This window comes from Scyliorhinus canicula, unplaced genomic scaffold, assembly GCF_902713615.1.
Source record: "Scyliorhinus canicula unplaced genomic scaffold, sScyCan1.1, whole genome shotgun sequence".
Taxonomy (NCBI): domain Eukaryota; kingdom Metazoa; phylum Chordata; class Chondrichthyes; order Carcharhiniformes; family Scyliorhinidae; genus Scyliorhinus; species Scyliorhinus canicula.
The window spans coordinates 1392527-1410846 of NW_024055498.1; the positions used below are offsets into that span (position 1 = coordinate 1392527).

The 18320-nt window shown below is 46.5% G+C and overlaps 1 protein-coding gene and 1 long non-coding RNA gene across 2 annotated transcripts; both read right to left on the reverse strand.

Annotated features, from left to right (window-relative positions):
- Nucleotides 1–7301: 7301 nt before the first annotated feature.
- Nucleotides 7302–8588, reverse strand: LOC119960321 (zinc finger protein 229-like). Its single transcript, XM_038788058.1, has one exon. The coding sequence runs from the start codon at nucleotides 8586–8588 to the stop codon at nucleotides 7428–7430; it is 1161 nt and encodes a 386-aa protein (XP_038643986.1). The 3' UTR covers nucleotides 7302–7427.
- A 99-nt stretch (nucleotides 8589–8687) lies between these two features.
- Nucleotides 8688–12448, reverse strand: LOC119960339. Its single transcript, XR_005459379.1, has 3 exons — nucleotides 12020–12448; nucleotides 11303–11424; nucleotides 8688–8746 (listed from the first exon to the last, which is right to left on the reverse strand). It is a non-coding gene; the product is annotated as an uncharacterized LOC119960339 (long non-coding RNA).
- Between the last annotated feature and the right edge of the window lie 5872 nt (nucleotides 12449–18320).

Consider the following 18320-nt stretch of genomic DNA (forward strand, 5'->3'; position numbering starts at 1 on the left):
CCCCGGCCCTTGCAAAGAGCACCTTGCTTAAGCCCATATCTCCAACACAACCCACCTCACCTTTTTGGACACTAATGGCAATTTAGCATGGTCAACCCATCTATCCTGCACATCTTTGGACTGTGGGGGGAAACTGGAGCACCCAGAGTAAACCCACACAGACACTGGGACAACGCGCAGACGCCACACAGACAGTGACCCAAGCCGGGAATCAAACCTGGGATCCTGGAGCTGGGAAGCAATAGTGCTAACCACTGTGCTACTGTGTCACCCAAACGTGGGAGCAGTACTTGGGAGAGGTTTTTCAATCGCTCCGTCCGTGGGAGGAGATTCACTCAGTCAAACAATCTGAACAGACATCAGCAAGTTCACAGGCAACAGCAGGGTTTGGATTCAGCTGTTGTTGCTGCTGTTAGTCACATCCAGGACTGAATGATGCCTGGACGTCTGTTTCCAGTGGGGCTCCACAGTTCCGGTATATATCAATGATATAGACTTAAATGTATGCACCAGGATTATACGAAAGTTGCTGGTGTGTTTTAGACAATGAGGGAGAAAGCCATGGACTGGGTCAGGTGGACAGAAAAGTGGTAAATGGAAATTTAGATAATGAGAGGTTAGGAACACACTTCAGTTAACTCCCGATAAAAATTAGGTCACTTCAGGATAATGGAAAAAACTGATTGGTGGGGAAGCTACAAATAATCCTTTTTAAAAAAAATAAATTCAGAGTACCCAATTATGATTATTGTTTTCCCAATTGAGGGGCAATTTAGCCTGGCCAATCCACCTGACCTGCACATCTTTGGGTTGTGGGGGTGAAACCTATGCAGACACGTGGAGAATGCAAACTCCACACGGACAGTGACCCAGGACCGGGATTCAAACCTGGGTCCACAGCGCTGTAGTCCCAGTGCTAACCACTGCTCCACGTGCTGCCCTAGCTACAAATAATTCTAATAACTTTATTGAACAGTTTTCAAATGGAAAGGCACTTGACCACATTAAATCTAAGGGTCTGCAATAGATGTTTGATCCAGGAAGTCATATTTAGGGCAAGATTATAAACAGAGGGCATTCATTTAAATGCTGAGCAAGGCTAGGAGAGTGGGTAAAGAAGTGGCAGCTGGGATACAATGTGGAAAAGTGTGAGGTTATGCACTTTCAAAGGAGGCATAGACTATTTTCGAAATGGGGAAATGCTGAGGAAATCGCAAGCACAAAGGGTGGCCTTGTTCAAGATTCTCTTCAGGTTAATGTGCAGGTTCAGTCCGCAGTTAGGAAGGCAAATGCAAATCTTCATATCGAGAGGGCTAGAATACAAGACTAAGGATGTAATTCTGAGGCTGTATAAAGCTCTGATCAGACCCCATTTGGAGTATTTTGAGCAGTTCTGGGTTCCGTATCTAAGGAAGGATGTGTTGGCTTTGGAAAGGGTTCAGAGGAGGTTCACAAGAATGATCCCTGGAATGAAGAGTTTGTCGTATGAGAAACGGTTGAGGACTCTGGGTCTGTACTCGTTGGAGTTTAGAAGGATATGGGTGGATCTTATTAAGACTTGCAGGATACTGCGAGGCCTGGGTAGAGTGGACATGGAGAAGATGTTTCCACCTGTCGGAAAAACTAGAAGCAGAGGACACAATCTCAGACTAAAGGGGCGATCCTTTCAAACAAAGTAAAAAGTCTTACAACACCAGGTTAAAGTCCAACAGGTTTGTTTCGACTCACTAGCTTTAGGGACACAATTCCTTCCTCAGGTGATGAGGAGGAATTAAAAAAGATGAGGAGGAATTTCTTCAGCCAGAGGGTGGTGAATCTGTGGAAGTCTTTGCCACAGAATGCCGTGGACGCCAAATCACTGAGTGTCTTTAAGATAGAGATAGATAGCTTCTTGATTAATAAGGGGATCAGGGGTTATGGGGAGAATGCAGGAGAATGGAGATGAGAAAAATATCAGCCATGATTGAATGGCGGAGCAGATTCGATGGGTCGAGTAGCCTAATTCTGCTCCTATGTCTTATGATGTGAAGAAAAACATTCTGTTCTGCATGTGGGATCATGAATGCACTGCTCGAAAATGTGGTGGAGGCAGATTCAATTGATGCCTTGAAAAGAGAATTGGACAATTATCTGTTACTGTCAGATCAGCCATGACCTTATTAAATGGTGGAGCAGACTGGGCTGAATAGCCAACTCCAGCTCTTTGCTCATCTGTTCGTATCTTTTGAGGAGAAAAATATCTGCAGAGTTCAGGGCCAATGACAGGGGATTGTGACTGTTGCAGAAAGTTGGCACAGATACAATTTGTTGAGTGCCTTTGTTTTGTGCTGTCACCTTTCTATGCCTCTGTGTTATGAGGGAAATGCAGTGCACCAATGCAAGAGAGGCAGATTGCTCCCTCGATATGGATTGGATTGGTTTATTGTCACGTGTACCGAGGTACAGTGAAAAGTATTATTCTGAGAGCAGCACAAACAGATCATTGTGTACATGAAAAGAAAGTAAACTAAAAAGAAAATACATAATAGGGCAACACAAGTTACACAATGTAAATATATAAACAAAGGCATTGGATGAAGCATACAGGAGTGGAGTATTAATCAGGTCAGTCCATAAGAGGGTTGTTTAAGAGTCTGGTAATAGCGGGAAAGAAGCTGTTTTGAATCTGATCGTCCGTGTTCTCAGACTTTTGTATCTCCTGCCCGATGGAAGAAGTTGGAAGAGTGAGTAAGCTGGGTGGGAGGGGTCTTTGATTATGCTGCCCGCTTTCCCCAGGCAGTGGGAGGTGTGGACAGAGTAAATGGATGGGAGGTAGGTTTGTGTGATGGACTGGTCTGTGTTCACTACTCTCTCAAGTTTCTTGCAGTCTTGGGCTGAGCAGTTGCCATACCAGGCTGTGATGCAGCCAGATAGGATGCTTTCTATGGTGCATCTGGAAAAGTTGGTAAGAGTCAGTGTGGACATGCCAAGTTTCCTTAGTTTCCTGAGGAAGTATAGGCACTGTTGTGCTTTCTTGGTGGCAGCGTCGATGTGCGTGGACCAGGACAGATTTTTGGTGATGGAAACCCTGTGGTCCAGTGCAGGAGAGGCTGGTTGTTGGGCAGTGTGAGCTGAACATACACGGCTGGATAAAGACTAAGGCAGATGTCAAGACCCTTGGAGCGAAAACAGGTCTGGAGGGAGTGGGTCAAAAAACCTGGGGAGTTGCATTTTGCATGAATTGTGAGTGTGACCCAGTCACAATTATGAACAGTAAACAAACCTATCATTGGTTTGATGAGATAATTTACCCTGTCCCAGGTGTTGTAAATACTGTACATACTGTAGATCAGCCTGCTTGCTGCCGATGTCTAAGTGATATCTTATCAGAATAATGTGCTTCTGTATTAAATAAAGTATCCAAACCTCTCATTGTGCTTCATGCCCAGCATCTTGCCTAACTGTGGATCTTCTGTTTTGCTAACTGGGAAATAGAATCTTCCTGTTTACTAATTGCCCTATGGCGGCTGTGTTACCCAGAATCCCCCGGGCTGCAGTAAGTCCCCTATCAGTGAGTGTACGAGGCCAGTGCGCTGGTGCAGTGTGGGTGTGTGTTCTGAGCATGCTCAGTGTCAGTCATGGTGAGAGAGTGAGGAGGAGCTGGGTTGAACACAACAGTGAGCTGTACCCCTGTGAGACGGGCATCTCCCAGTCTCTGTTTGACTCTCCTGCAGCTTCCTGTTATGGTTGAGTTGGACAAGGAACTCTCATCATTTGAGCTGGAAAAGGTAATTGATTGCTGAGCAAGCAGAAAGGTGCCCAGCAAGGATGGAATTCCAGCTGAACTGCTCACACACAGAAAGTCCCATCGACTGTCCCACCTTCCTGCCCTCCCCTTTTGGGCTGTGAGACTGGTCCACGGAACATGTGTGATGCAATAAAAGCAGCAGTGACAGAGGGGACAGCATCAACTACAGGGACATCTCTCTCCTTAGAGTCAGGGGAAGACCTTCACTTGGGTAATGTTTAAAAGATTCATCTACTTGCAGACTGAGTTTATCCAGAATCACAGTGCGGTTTCTGTGCTAACAGATCTACAGTGAACATGATCTTCTCCACACACCAGCTGCAAGGGAAGTGAACAATTGGGATTTGATCTAAAGTGCCAGTGCTGAGAAAGTGAAATGTTCTAATTACTGAGTGAAAGTAAACCTTTCAGTGTGAATCACAATTTACTGGGACAATTGTTTCAATCTCTGAAGATAAACTTCAGCCTTGAAGTTATGTTTCGGAGCTCACAAGCTGTGGGAAGCTTTGTGAATGTTTCCTCTTCCCTTTTGTAAACAAGCAAAGAAGTTAACCCTTTCCCCTGACAGCACGGCAATGATTTGAAATAAAGACTTTGACTTTTAAAGATTTGGCTTCATCCCATTTGTTGGGGTCATCTTTCCGGCCGTGAGAATCATCGCGGGTAGGATGGAAATTTGGCAGAACATTTTTTTTGATAATCCTAATCTTTATTGTCACAAGTAGTCTTACATTAACACTGCAATGAAGTTACAGTGAAAAGCCCCTAGTCAGCACATTCCGGTGTCTGTTCAGGTACAGAGGGAGAATTCAGAATTGTCATGTGAGAGTACCTTTAAGAACTGGGTGTTTATCAAATAGCTGTAGTGAAGACAGACACCCCAGCTCCACCCACACTCTGATATCACTGCTGCTATTTGATGAACACCAATTTCTTAAAGTTACAGCTGGTCTTCCAACCAATCGGAGTGAACGGGGGGGGGGGGGGTGATCCTAGACCTCCCTCATTGACTGAGACTCTATCATTTTGAGTTCTTCCCATTGGCCACATGGGTGCGGGTTCCAAAACCTCATTTCCTGCCTCAGCGATGTTGACCAATGGGAGGATTTGAAAGACCGGATGGACTCTGGTTCTCCAGCCAATCAGACTACGGGTTTTGTGTAAATGAAGATTGAACTTCACACAGACTAAAACGTCTTCCTGTGTCAAACCTCTGAGTAAAACACTTTCCGCTTTTCACTTCAATGGATTTTAAATTAGAGTCCATTAACCCTTCAACAGAACTGTTACAAGGAACAACAAACATTAACTCCGTGTCTCTCGCAACAGATATGGCACAGTGGTTAGCACTGCTGCCTCACAGCACCAGCGAGCAGGGTTCAATTCCGGCCTTGGGTGACTGTGTGGAGTTTGCACCCCCCCCCCCCCCCCCCCCACCGTCTGTGTGGGTTCCCTCCGCGTGCTCGTTTTCTCCCGCTGTCCAAAGATGTGCAGGTTTGGTGGATTGGCTATGCTAAATTGTCCCTCAGTGTCCAAAGGTGAAGTGGGGTTATGGGGAGAGGGCGGGGGAAGTGCACCTGGGTGGGAGCTCTTTTGTAGGTTGGTGCAAACTTGATGGGCTGAATGGCCTCCTTCTGCACTGTAGGGATTCCATGATGCTGCCAGACCTGTTGAGTTAATCTAGCATTTTCTGGTATTACTCTACGCACCTTTTTAATCCACTGATTATATTTATTGGAACACTGTACCATTAACTCCCAGGAGCAGTGTGTTGATGTTTCAGCTGTTCCGGCCTTGGGTGACTGTGTGGAGTTTTTACATTCTCCCAGTGTCTGTGTGGGTTCCCTCCGGGTGCTCCGGTTTCCTCCCACTGTCCAAAGATGGGCAGATTTGGTGAATTGGCCCCGTGAAATTGCCCCTTAGTGTCCAAATAAAGATTAGGTGATGTTACTGGGTTATGGGGATAAACAAAGAACAGAGAAAAGTACAGCACAGGAAGAGGCCCTTCGGCCCTTCAAGCCTGCATCGACCATGCTGCCCGGCCAAACTAAAATATTCTGTGCTTCCGGGCTCCCTATCCTCAATTCCCATCCTATTCATGTAATTGTCAAGATGCCCCTTAATATGGTGGAGGCATGCGCTTAAGTAGGGTGCTCTTTCCAAGGGACGGTGCAGGCTGAATGGGCCAAATGGCCTCCTTCTGCACTGATTCGGTAGGATTTTCTCTCTCTCAGTCTCATCCGATGGGTCTGTCTCGTGGTATTTCCCTGATGGTGGCACAGTAGTTAACACTGTTGCTTCACAACACCAGGGTTCCGAGTTCAATTCCCACTTGGGTCATTGTCTGTGCAGAGTCTGCACTTTCACCCAGTGTCTGTGTGGGTTTCCTCCGGGTGCTCCGGTTTCCTCCCCCATGTCCCGAAGATGCGCTTGTTCGGTGAATTGGACATTCTGAATTCTCCCTCTGTGTACCCGAACAGGCACCAGAGTATGTTGACTAGGAGATTTTCACAGTAACTTCATTGCAGTGTTAATGTAAGCCTACTTGTGACAATAATAAAGATTTTTATTATTCAGCGTGTGGATATTTTAAGGAGCAGCTAGACCCTCCTTGGTTCTACCTGTTGTCCCTCAGATATTCCGTCTGTTTTTGGTTAATGTGTCTGGAGTCTGAGTTCTTCCAGTCTGTCTCCAATTCTCCTTCCTGTCTCAGGGTTATGGGTCTAGGTAGCTTGGTGTGATTCGTGTTGTTTGGTTGTCTGTCTGTCGCCAGCAGGTATTGTTGTCTCTCGACAATGACTGTGCTGCTACCCTTGTCTTCTGGTCTTATGAACATATCCGTGTAGGGTCCAAGCTCCCGGATTGTCTGTCTTTATCTCCGGGTAAGATTCTGTTTGTCTCTTGTATTTCACTGTGACAGGGCAGAGACCTGATTGAAGGGATTCAAACATGGGAGTTCTGGGAAAGATAGGCAAGGATTTGGGAGGTGACAACATGTTCAAAGAGTTTGGAGCGAGGGAGGTTGAAGATGGGGCAGTAATTTGTAAGGATGGCAGTGTCAAGGGTTTGTTTTATTGAGGAGGGGGTGATGATGACAGATTTGAAGGACAGAGGGACAGTACTTGAAGAGAGAGAAATATTGACAATATTCATGGACACAGGGTAGTTGGCTGATCAGTAGCTCAGTGGGAATAGGGTCGATGGAGCAGGAGCTGGGTCTCATGGACAAGATGAGGAGCATGAGGGGAGATGGGAGAGAAACTAGAGAAAGATATGGGTTCAGGGCTCAGGAAAGGATGAAATTTTGAGACAGTTTGGTCCGGTGGGCTCGTGGAAGGGAGGGAAGCAGCAGAGGCAGCTGATCGGATTGACTCAATCTCAGTCACAAAGACGCTCCACAAGCTCCTCACACTTCTTGTTGGAGGTGAGGATGGAAGAGACAGGGGAGAGCGAGAGAACTTCAAAAAGAACTAACTTGTGTCAGAGATATTAAAAAGTTTCAACACACTGCGTATTTAACACAAATCTACTTTATTTGACTTTTAGCCTGAATATTAGTCCCTGTAAATGAGCAGAAAGAGATCCAAATGAACATGGTTCAGTCCTGAATGCGAGTAACAGGAAAATTCAATTACTGCAGTTATTTGTGGCACTGTTGGTGTCTCAGGAGGTGGGATGAAGTGGTGAATCCCTTCCCACAATTGGAGCAGGTGAACGGTCTCTCCCCAGTGTGAACTCGCTGGTGCTTCTGCAGGGCGGATGACTCAGTGAATTGCTTCCCACACTGGGAGCAGGTGAATGGCCTCTCCCCAGTGTGAATTCGCTGGTGCTTCTGCAGGTTGAAGGACTGAGTGAATCCCTTCCCACACCAGGAGCAGGTGAATGGCCTCTCCCCAGTGTGAATTCGTTGATGTACAGTGAGGTGAGATGATCGCCTGAAACCAGTCCCACAATGAGAGCACCTAAACGGTCTCTCATCAGTGTGAACATGTTGATGGTGCATCAGTTCCCCAGAACTTTTATAGCTCTTCCCGCAGTCTGGACATTGAAACGGTCTTTCATCAGTGTGAATTCGCTGGTGACTTAGCAGATCGGATGACTGGGTGAATCCTTCCCCACACTTGGAGCAGCTGAATGTTCTCTCCGCAGAGTGAATTTGTTGGTGCTTCTCCAGGTCAGATGATCGCAAGAATCTTTTCTCACATTTGGAGCAGCTGAATGGCCTCTCCCCAGTGTGAATTCGCTGGTGCCTCTGCAGGTCAGATGATCGAGTGAATCTCTTCCCACACTCTGAGCAGGTGAATGGCCTCTCCCCAGTGTGACTTCGCTGATGTACAGTGAGGTCAGATGATTGTCTGAACCCAATCCCGCAGTAAGAGCACCTAAACGGTCTCTCATCAGTGTGAACACGTTGATGACGAAGCAGTTCCCCAGAACGTTTATAGCACATCCCGCAGTCTGGACAATGAAATGGTGTCTCATCAGTGTGAATTCGCTGGTGACTCAGCAGGTGGGTTGAAAAAGAAAATCCCTTCCCACACTCTGAGCAGGTGAACGGTCTCTCCCCAGTGTGAACTCGCTGGTGTCTCAGCAGGTGGGACGACTGATTGAATCCCTTCCCACACTTGGAGCAGGTGAATGGTCTCTCCCCAGTATGACTATGTCGATGAGTTTCCAGCTTGGATGGGGAAGTGAATCCTTTCCCACAGTCCGTACATTTCCACGGTTTCTCCTCGGTGTGACTGCATTTGTGGCTTGTGAGGTCTGATGGAGCAAATCCTCGTCCACACAAACAAATCATGTACGGTTTCTCCCCACTGTCAACTATGCTTTTTCCTTCCATGTTCAAAATCCGCTGATATTCAGGATATGATAAATTGAGGGCTCTGTCAGATCCTGATGTGATGCTTGGTTTGAGTTTCCAGACTTTGAATCCTCCCCTTCGAACACCCTGTGAAACTGATTGAAAACAGAAAATAGGGAGTGAGAGAGAACCCACAAAAACACAAAGGCAGGTTGTGAAATTTAGCTGAATGAATCGAGTCACTTGTGGGGCCGGCTCTGGGAAAAAGTGACCATGAAAACGGCTGGATTGTTATAAAACTCAACTGGCCTCTTTGGGAGGAGAGAGAAAGAGGCGAAGAGGGATTTTGTAGATCTACAAGACCAATTAACAGAGTAGCTGGCAAAGCAAATTTGATCTGAGCTTCATCAAGAGTAATATTGATTCTGAAACTATGCTTCTGGTGGCACGGTGATTAGCACTGCTACCTCATAGCGCCAGGGACCCGGGTTCAATTCCGCAGTGACTGTCTGTGTGGAGTTTACACGCCCCCCACCCACCAGTGTCTATGTGGGTTTCCACCCGGTGCTCAGATTTCCTCCAACAATCCAAAGAAAGGAACGCGAGGTGGATTGGCCTTGATAAATTTCCCCTTAGTGTCCAGGGATGTGCAGGTTAGGTGGGGCTATGGGGTTACAGGGACAGGGTAGAGGTGTGGGCCTAGGCAGGGTGCCCTTTCAGAGAGTTGGTGCAGACTCGATGGGCCGAATGGCCTCCTTCTGCAGTGCAGGAATTCTGCGGTTCAAAATCTATTCTATGAATCATTATAAAGCTCTGGTCACCACTCTTCAGGAAGGATGTGAAGGTTGTTGAGAAGGTGCAGAGGGGATATACCAGAATGGTTCCAGCAAAGGAGGTTGAGGGAAGATTTGATTCAGGGACACAAGATTATGCCAGATTTCCATCGGGTGGACAAAGAAACTCTGTTTCCATTCACTGATCGTACAAGCAGTCGGGACACAGATTTAAAGTTTTGGGTAAAACCTGGATTGAACGATATAAGATCCGGAGGGGTTTTGACAGGGTGGATGTGGAGAGGATAGTGGGCCGGGTCTCAAATAACGACGAGTCCGAATACAGGAGGGAGATAGAGAACCTAGTGGAGTAGTGTAACGACAACAATCTCTCCCTCAATGCCAGCAAAACTAAAGAGCTGGTCATCGATTTCAGGAAGCAAAGTACTGTACACACCCCTGTCAGCATCAACGGAGCCGAGGTGGAGATGGTTAGCAGTTTCAAATTCCTCGGGGTGCATATCACCAAAAATCTATCCTGGTCCACTCACATTGACGCTATCACCAAGAAAGCACAACAGCGCCTATACTTCCTCAGGAAACTAAGGAAATTCGGCATGTCCACACTGACTCTTACCAACTTTTACAGATGCACTATAGAAAGCATCCTATCGGGCCGCATCACAGCCTGGTATGGCAACTGCTTGGCCCAGGACCGCAAGGAACTTCAGAGAGTCGTGAATACCGCCCAGTCCATCACACAAACCTGCCTCCCATCCATTGATTCCATCTACACCTCCCGCTGCCAGGGGAAAGCGGGCAGCATAATCAAGGATCCCTCCCACCCGGCTTACTCACTTTTCCAACTTCTTCCATCGGGCAGGAGGTTCAGAAGTCTGAGAACACGCACGAACAGACTCAAAAACAGCTTCTTCCCCACTGTCACCAGACTCCTAAATGACCCTCTTATTGACTGACCTTATTAACACTACATCCTGTATGCTTCAACCGATGCCAATGCTTATGTAGTTACATTGTATATCTTGTGTTGCCCTATTATGTATTCTCATGTATTTTCTTGAATTATTTAATTCCCTTTTCTTCCATGTACTGAATGATCTGTTGAGCTGCTTGCAGAAAAATACTTTTCACTGTACCTCGGTACACGTGACAATAAACAAATCCAATCCAATCCAATCCTCTTGTGGGAGAATCTGGAACAAGGGTCACTGTTGCAAAATAAGGAGTTGCCCATTTAAGATGGAGGTGAGGATTTTTTTATTCTCTTGAGGGTTGCAAGATTTTGGAACTCGCGTCCTTAAAAGGCAATAGGTCAGAGTCCTTGAATATTTTTAAGGCAGAGCTGGATAGATTCTTGATGAGCAAGGGGGTGAAAGGTTATCATGGGTATGCAGGAATGTGGAGTTGAGGTTAGAAAGAGATCAGCTGCAATCTTGTTGAATGCTGAGCAGGCTCGAGGGGCCGAGTGGCCTGCTCTCATTTTTATGTAAAAGGTACAGGAGATATGGGATATGTTTATACACAGCGAGCGGCAATTACCTGAAACTTGCTGCCTACGAGGGAGTTTGAAAATAGAAAAAATAATGATTTGATTTCAAAAGAAAAAGGAGAATGGCACTGTCTGGATTGCTCCAGAGAGCTAGCATGGATTCAATGGGCCAAATGCCCATTCAATGGGCCAAATGCTCTGTGCCATTATGACTAATATAACCCCGGCGGAGTTCAGATATCACTCAGTGCTCAGTAAATCTGTGCTCACTCCCTCCGAGGCCACTCTATCCTTCCTCAGGTTTGTTGCCCAAAACTGAACTCAGTTCTCCAGGTTTGGTCTAACCAGGGTTTGTGAATCTCGGGGCTTTTCCAGTCACACTGAGACCTGAAATCTTCCCTCACAGTCAGAACAGACAAACCTTTTACCTTCCACACCCAGATGCTGCTGATATTCAGGGTCTGATGAATCGAGTGACTCCGTCAGATTGCGATGTGACATTTGGTTTGCGTTTCCCGTCTGTTCAACCTCCACTTCCATTTTCCTGTAACTTTGCAGAAACCTCACTGTCAGTTTAGGGTAGAAATTCACAACATTCTCTCCTCGCCAACTTTGATTAAATGTATTCCTGGAGGTTTGATCACATGACCTGCCCCTATCCTCCAGCCATTTATCGGTCAACACATCTATCCTTGTGACACACTGCCTTCCTCGGCCAATTGGGAAGCAAAAGGACTCATTACCTTCCAGGACAGTGATTGACTGTCAGCCAAACAACCTTTATCCCATTTTCAATATTTTTATATTCGCTGAAGAGAAATGTTCAAAGAAAATTACATAAAAATCTTCTTTTACTGTCCTAATGATTTCCCAGAAACAAATCTTGCCAAGAAAGAAGGTTACATTTGAATTCATGAAAGCCTACTGAAGACCCTGAAACGATTGTCAATTGCTGAAAAGACCCATCTGATTCACTGATGTCCTTCAGTGAAGGAAATCTTCTATCCTTATCTTGTCTGGCCTACACGTGACTCCAGATCCAGAGTCAGCTTGTTGACTCTTAAGGTTTTATAGAAATGTACATTTATTCTAATAGTCCGCAAACTAGGAAATACCCGTCTCTGGATCTGTAAAGACATAATTACCTGCAAATGCTCGCATTCAAATCCTTTTCTTGCAGCTTTGACTTTGTCTATATATGTTTCAAGAACATACCTTTTCATTCAACTGAGGAAGGAACAGTGCCATTGATTTGAAACAAACCTTTAACCTGGTGTTATAAGACTTCGCTCTGTGGGATGACTCTGAAGGGTTTGCTCCAGATCAGGGGGCGGGGCTGGAGGACCAACCGAGAGCGGCTGGTCCTCCAACCAATCAGAGTGAATCGGAGGCGGAGCAAAGCCGGGGCTTTCGTTCCCTTCGCTTGCGCCCGACCACCCGGGCCTGTGTCGGGGAAAAGCCCGAGGAGCTTTCGCCGGTTCAGCTGCCGTATCCGAGCTTCGTATTCGGGGATTGGGGCCTACACGGAGTGTTTATGAAGCCTCCCGACCCATCCACCGGCTCCATCCCTCCCTCATGACTCACCGAGCGGGATCTGATCAGCGAAGGATTTCCACCCAACCAGCTCAATCCTCAGCTGTCATCGGCACTGCGCATGCTCTATCTCACGTGGTAGACACCAAGGCCCCTCATTCGCTCCGATTGCTTGGAGGACCAGCCGCTCTGTTCGGTCCTCCAGTCCCGCCCCTCTCTTGCTATTGGGCCAGTGCTGCCGTCAATGACTCCCCGGGCATTGTGAGCTGCAGCATGCGCGGAGCCGATGCTGGACTCGGCCGGGAGGTTTCACGGGTTCCAAACCCCAATAAGAAGTTTCCGGGCCCGGGTTTGCATCGAGCGGGGGGACAGCTGCAGCCTGCTCCCGGTGACAGGCCTGAGTTAACGGCAGCCGTCTTTATAGAGGCTGCAAACCTGCAGGGGGCAAAACATCAGAGATAGAGTTTGTTGTGAAACCAATGGGATATTGTAAAACAGGAGGTCAGCGTTATAGTCAACAACAACAACTTCTATTTATATAACACCTTTAACATCATAGATCATCCCAGTCAACTTCACAGGAACATTATAAAACAAAGTGAGACACCCAGATACAAAAGGAGATATTAGGACAGGTGAAAGAGGTGAGTTTTAAAGAGTCTGAAAGGAGGTAAGTGAGGTGGCGATGGGAGGTTTAGAACATAAAACATTACAGCGCAGTACAGGCCCTTTGGCCCTCGATGTTGCGGCGACCTGTGAAACCCCTCTAAAGTCCATTCTACACTATGCCCTTATCGTCCATATGCCTATCCAAAGACCATTTAAATGTGTTTAGTGTTGGTGAGTCCACTATAGAACATATAGGGAGGGAATTCAGTGCTTGGGGCCGAGGGAACTTAAAACCATGGTGGAGTAATTAGAATCGGAAATGGACATGAGTCCAGGATCAGAGCTGTGAAGATATCTCAGGGGGTTGTGGGGCTGGAGGAGATGACAGACACGGGGAGAGACGAGGCCATGGAGGGGTTTGAAAACAAGGGTGAGAATTGACTGGGAGCAAATGCAAGTCTCTGACCACACGGATCAGAGGGGGAAAGGAACTTGCTGTGAAATAAGACATGGGTCGCTGACTTTTGGATGGCTTTAAGTTTCCAGAGGTAGAATGTGAAAATGAAATGAAATTAAAATCGCTTATTGTCACGAGTAGGCTTCAATGAAGTTACTGTGAAAAGCCCCTAGCCACCACATTCCGGCGCCTGTCCGGGGAGGCTGGTATGGGAATTGAACCATGCTGCTGGACTGCCTTGGTCTGCTTTAAAAGCCAACGATTTAGCCCAGTGTGCTGAACCAACCCCTGTGGGAGAGCAGCCAGGTGTGTAATAGAATTGTCGAATTTGGAGGTGACGATGGTAAATTGCCTTAGTATCTAAAAAGGTTAGGGGGGGTTACGGGGATAGGTGGAGGTGTGGGCTTAGTTTGGGTGCTCTTTCCAAGAGCCAGTGCTGATTAGATGGGCCGAATGGCCTCCTTCTGCACTGTAAATTCTGTGATGTCAGAAGCTCATATTGGATCAAGTATGAAACCAAATTTACAAAGAGACTGGCTAAGTCTCAGACTGTTGCCAGGGAGACGGATAGAGTCGGTATGTCAGGAATGGAATTTGGAGCAGGGACCAAACAGTGGATTCAGTCTTCTCCATATTTGATTGAAGTTATTTAGTCAGCAGGAAGAGAACCAGAATGGGCCCTGAGTCTGATATCCGGTATAACTTAGTTCGAGAGGGAGAGGAAGAACAAAGGAAACCCTGGAAGATTTGGAGAAACAACCTTTGTGATTGCTCATCAAATCTCCATATGGTCAGTTCTGGACAGAAAGTTCACCTCTGAATTCTAATTGGTCAGTCAGGGTCATTCAGATTAATTTACACAAGTCATGAATGAAGTGACTTATAAAGCATTGTCTTACCTCTAATTACGTAACTTTGGGAAAAGGATACAGAAATAATGATTGAATACTTTATTTGGATTTCAGCCCAGGGAGGAGGGAGAGTGTGTGGGACGCAGATTTACAGCTTTGGGGACAGAAGAGAGAAAAAAAAGGTCCACAGAAACTGGAATTATCTGTTCTCAATTTCTATCTTGTACTGGCAGTGTGACCTTTGTAAACTCCTTTTCCAGGGCATTAAGAGAGGATTTTCAGACAGGAAACACAAACCAAATATCACATTAAGATCTGAGAGTGTCACTCAATTGATCAGGACCTGAATATCCTCAGAATATAAATGTGAAATGAAAAATGTTCGTTTTTTAAAAAATTTAGATTACCCAATTATATTTTCCAATTAAGGGGCAATTTAGTGTGACCAATCCACCTACTCTGCACATCTTTGGGTTATGGGGGCGAAACCCACGCAGACACAGGGAGAATGTGCAAACGCCACACGGACAGTGACCCAGAGCCAGGATCGAACCTGGGACCTCAGCGTCGTGAGGCTGCTGTGCTAACCACGAGGCCACCGTGGTGCCCGAAAAATGTTTGTTCTGTTTGTGGGAAAATATTTCAAACATCAGTGTGACTGGAAAAGTACCGAGATACACACGCACCTGAGTGAGTGTGTTCCAGTGGACAGACTGTGGAAAGAGCTTTAACCAGTTACAGCCTGAAAAAACACCACACCATTCACTAAGGGGGGGGGGGGGGGGAACCATACATGTGGTCTGAGTGAGGACCAAGCTTCACTTGATTGTCTAAAGAGGAAACGGACAAAGACACTGACTCCATGGAGATACCGTTGAAACCGCAGGGTATGGTTTTCGCTTCGGGGGTTTCCAAAATGCGAGAGGTCCCGGGTTCATATCCCGGAGGACCCCTGCAAAGCGCTTGACTGGGCAGGTGATTGTGTAGTGGCATTGTCACTGGATGAGTAATACCGAGACCCGACACCCTGAGAATGCAGGTTCAAACCCCACCCCGGCAGATGCTTCATTGTGGCTTGTATTTGAACTTAAATCCAATAAATCAGGGGCAGCACAGTAGCTTCACATCTACACTGTCCCAGGTTCAATTCCCACTTGTCTCACTGTCTGCATGTTCTCATTCCTGTGTGGGTTTAGTCCGGATCTCCGATTTTCTCCCACTGTCCAAAGATGTGCAGGTTTGGTGGAGTGGCCATGCTAAATTGCCCTTAGTGTCCAAAAGGGTTAAGTGGTGTTACTGGGTTACGGGGATAGGGTAGAGGTGTGCGCTTGAGAAGGGTGCTCTTTCCAAGGGCCAGTGCAGACCCGATGTGCTGAATGGCCTCTTTCTGCACTGTAAATTCGATGATTGTGGAAGTTGGATGTTCAACAGTTTAGTGAGAATCGGGTCAAACGAGCAATGGGTAAGTCTCAGACAAGATGAACGCTGAGAGAGCAGGATGGGAGATAGCAGGAAAAGAGGGGAAAGATATGAGTTCAGAATTTGCACAAGAAAGATCTTTGAGAGAGTTTTACTGAGTGGTTTCGTGGAAGAGGAGCTGGAGAAGCAGCTGATCGGATTGTTTCAATGGGTGGGGTTTTCCAGACCTTCCTGCTGGCTGGATCTTCCAGTCCCACAGACCTCTCAGTCTGCTGTTCCGGCTCATTGTTGGTCTCATTGGGTTCACTGTAGGCCTCTTGGGGTCTGTGGAAGAACTCCCGGAGCCTCATTCGCCTGATGAATTCCCTGGAGCGGAGAAACTACAACATCTTCTTCGCAGCCTTCAACAAGTCATCGATGAAGACGAACATCTTGCCAAGGCCATCCCCGCTACTTTCCTTCAAACAACCGCACAACCTCAGACCATTGATTGCAGCAAACTACCCAGCATTCAGGAGAACAGCGACCATGACACCACACAACCCTGCCATGGCAATCTCTGCAAGACGTGCTAGATCATCAACGTGGGTACCACCATTATACGTGAGAACACCACCCAACCAAGTATGCGGTATATACTTGTGCGACTTGGCCAACGTTATCGACCTCATACGCTGCAGTAAAGGATGTCCCGAGGCATGGTACATTGGCGAGGCCATGCAGATGCTGCGACAACAGATGAACGGACATTGCGCAACAATTGCCAGGCAGGAATGTTCCCTTACAGTCGGGGAACACTTCAGCAGTCAATGGCATTCAGCCTCTGATCTTCGGGTAAGTGTTCTCCAAGGCGGCCTTCAGGACTCGCGACAAATCAAAATCGCCGAGTAGAAACAGATAGCCAAGTTCCGCACACATGAGTACGGCCTCAACCTGGACCATGGATTCATGTCCCATTACATGCGCTTGCAAAATCCTACCAACTGTCCTGGCTTGAGACAATTCACGCATCTTTAAGCTTTGATTATCCCTCTCTCCAGTCGCACCATATGGACCTGTAAAGACTAAATTACCTGCAAAGACTCGCATTTAATGTACCATTTTGCATCATTGAAGTTTTCTACATATAGAATAGTACAGCACAGAACAGGCCCTTCGGCCCTCAATGTTGTGCCGAGCCATTATCACCCTACTCAAACCCACGTATCCACCCTATACCCGTAACCCAACAACCCCCCCCTTAACCTTACTTTTATTAGGACACTACGGGCAATTTAGCATGGCCAATCCGCCGAACCTGCACGCCTTTGGACTGTGGGAGGAAACCGGAGCACCCGGAGGAAACCCACGCAGACACAGGGAGAATGTGCAGACTCTGCACAGACAGTGACCCAGCGGGGAATCGAACCTGGGACCCTGGCGCTGTCAAGCCACAGTGCTATCCACTTGTGCTACCATGCTGCCCATGTGTGTTTGTGGGACCCACATCTTCAATCACTGAGGAAGGAGCTGCGCTCCAAAAGCCAGTGATTCGAAACAAACCTGTTGGACTTTAACCTGGTGTTGTAAGACTTTTTACTGTGCCCACCCCAGTCCAACGCCGGCATCTCCACATCATAAATTAGAAGCATTTAATGCTTCTGCCAATTTCAGATCAGACAACCTTCGTGCGTTAGATGAATGTGATAATCTCTACGCTACAGAAACATCTGGAAGCACAGTACCCAATGGCCCTGTGCAACATTCAACTGCACAGCCTTGCTGCAGATTTCAATGGTTCAGCTGGGAGGCCAGGTCACTGATAACGCGAAGACAGCTGTTCCTTTAAAACAGATGTCTCAACTTGTAAGACCATAAGATATAGAAATTATATTGAACTTTATTATTTGTTCAGCAAATATCTAACGTAACGATGGTCTGTTCAATCATTAATGCATCATTCTTATCTTCCTATAAAAAAATTCCAATTTTACTGAAGACCTGTTTCATTATTCAATATTAAACATCAGTGTATTTATGTGTTACCTGTGACTTCATTTTGAATTGAATCGCTCTCGAGTCTTCACCCTGAATAACTCTGAAATATACACCATTGAATTGCAAACATGCCTGACCAATAAAAGAAAGCGTTTCACTGAGTAATTCAGATCCCCTGAATCTTTGTTGAGATTGTTGCTTTTAAACAAAGTCAAATATAATTAAATGGAAGTGAATTGAGAATTATGTGTTGCTTATATTTGACCCCTCTGTGTTTTGGTCTGAAACATTCTGCAGCCTAAATACCGTTCATGTATAAGAAAGGAGGGGTGACAGCAGATCCGCACTGAGCCTGGATTTCCTCATTTCTCTGAGTGACTTTTCCTGATTCTCTATCATTAAGGCCGAAACTTTCAAAAATGTGGTTCAGTTAAATCTCTGCTATTTCCTCAAATTCAGTTACAGTATTGTTTGTGTCTGTCTCTATGACCACACATTACCATTAGATATGTTTCTGATGGTGATTAAAATATTAATCGGTGTCTACAAAGCCATTAAATTCTTTTGTGAACTGAGCAAACTTCCAAGATCCGCACTTTG

What these genes read in the sequence shown, in the direction of transcription:
- LOC119960321 (XM_038788058.1), bottom strand. Translation starts at nt 8,588, where the DNA reads ATGATTTGTTTGTGTGGACGAGGATTTGCTCCATCAGACCTCACAAGC.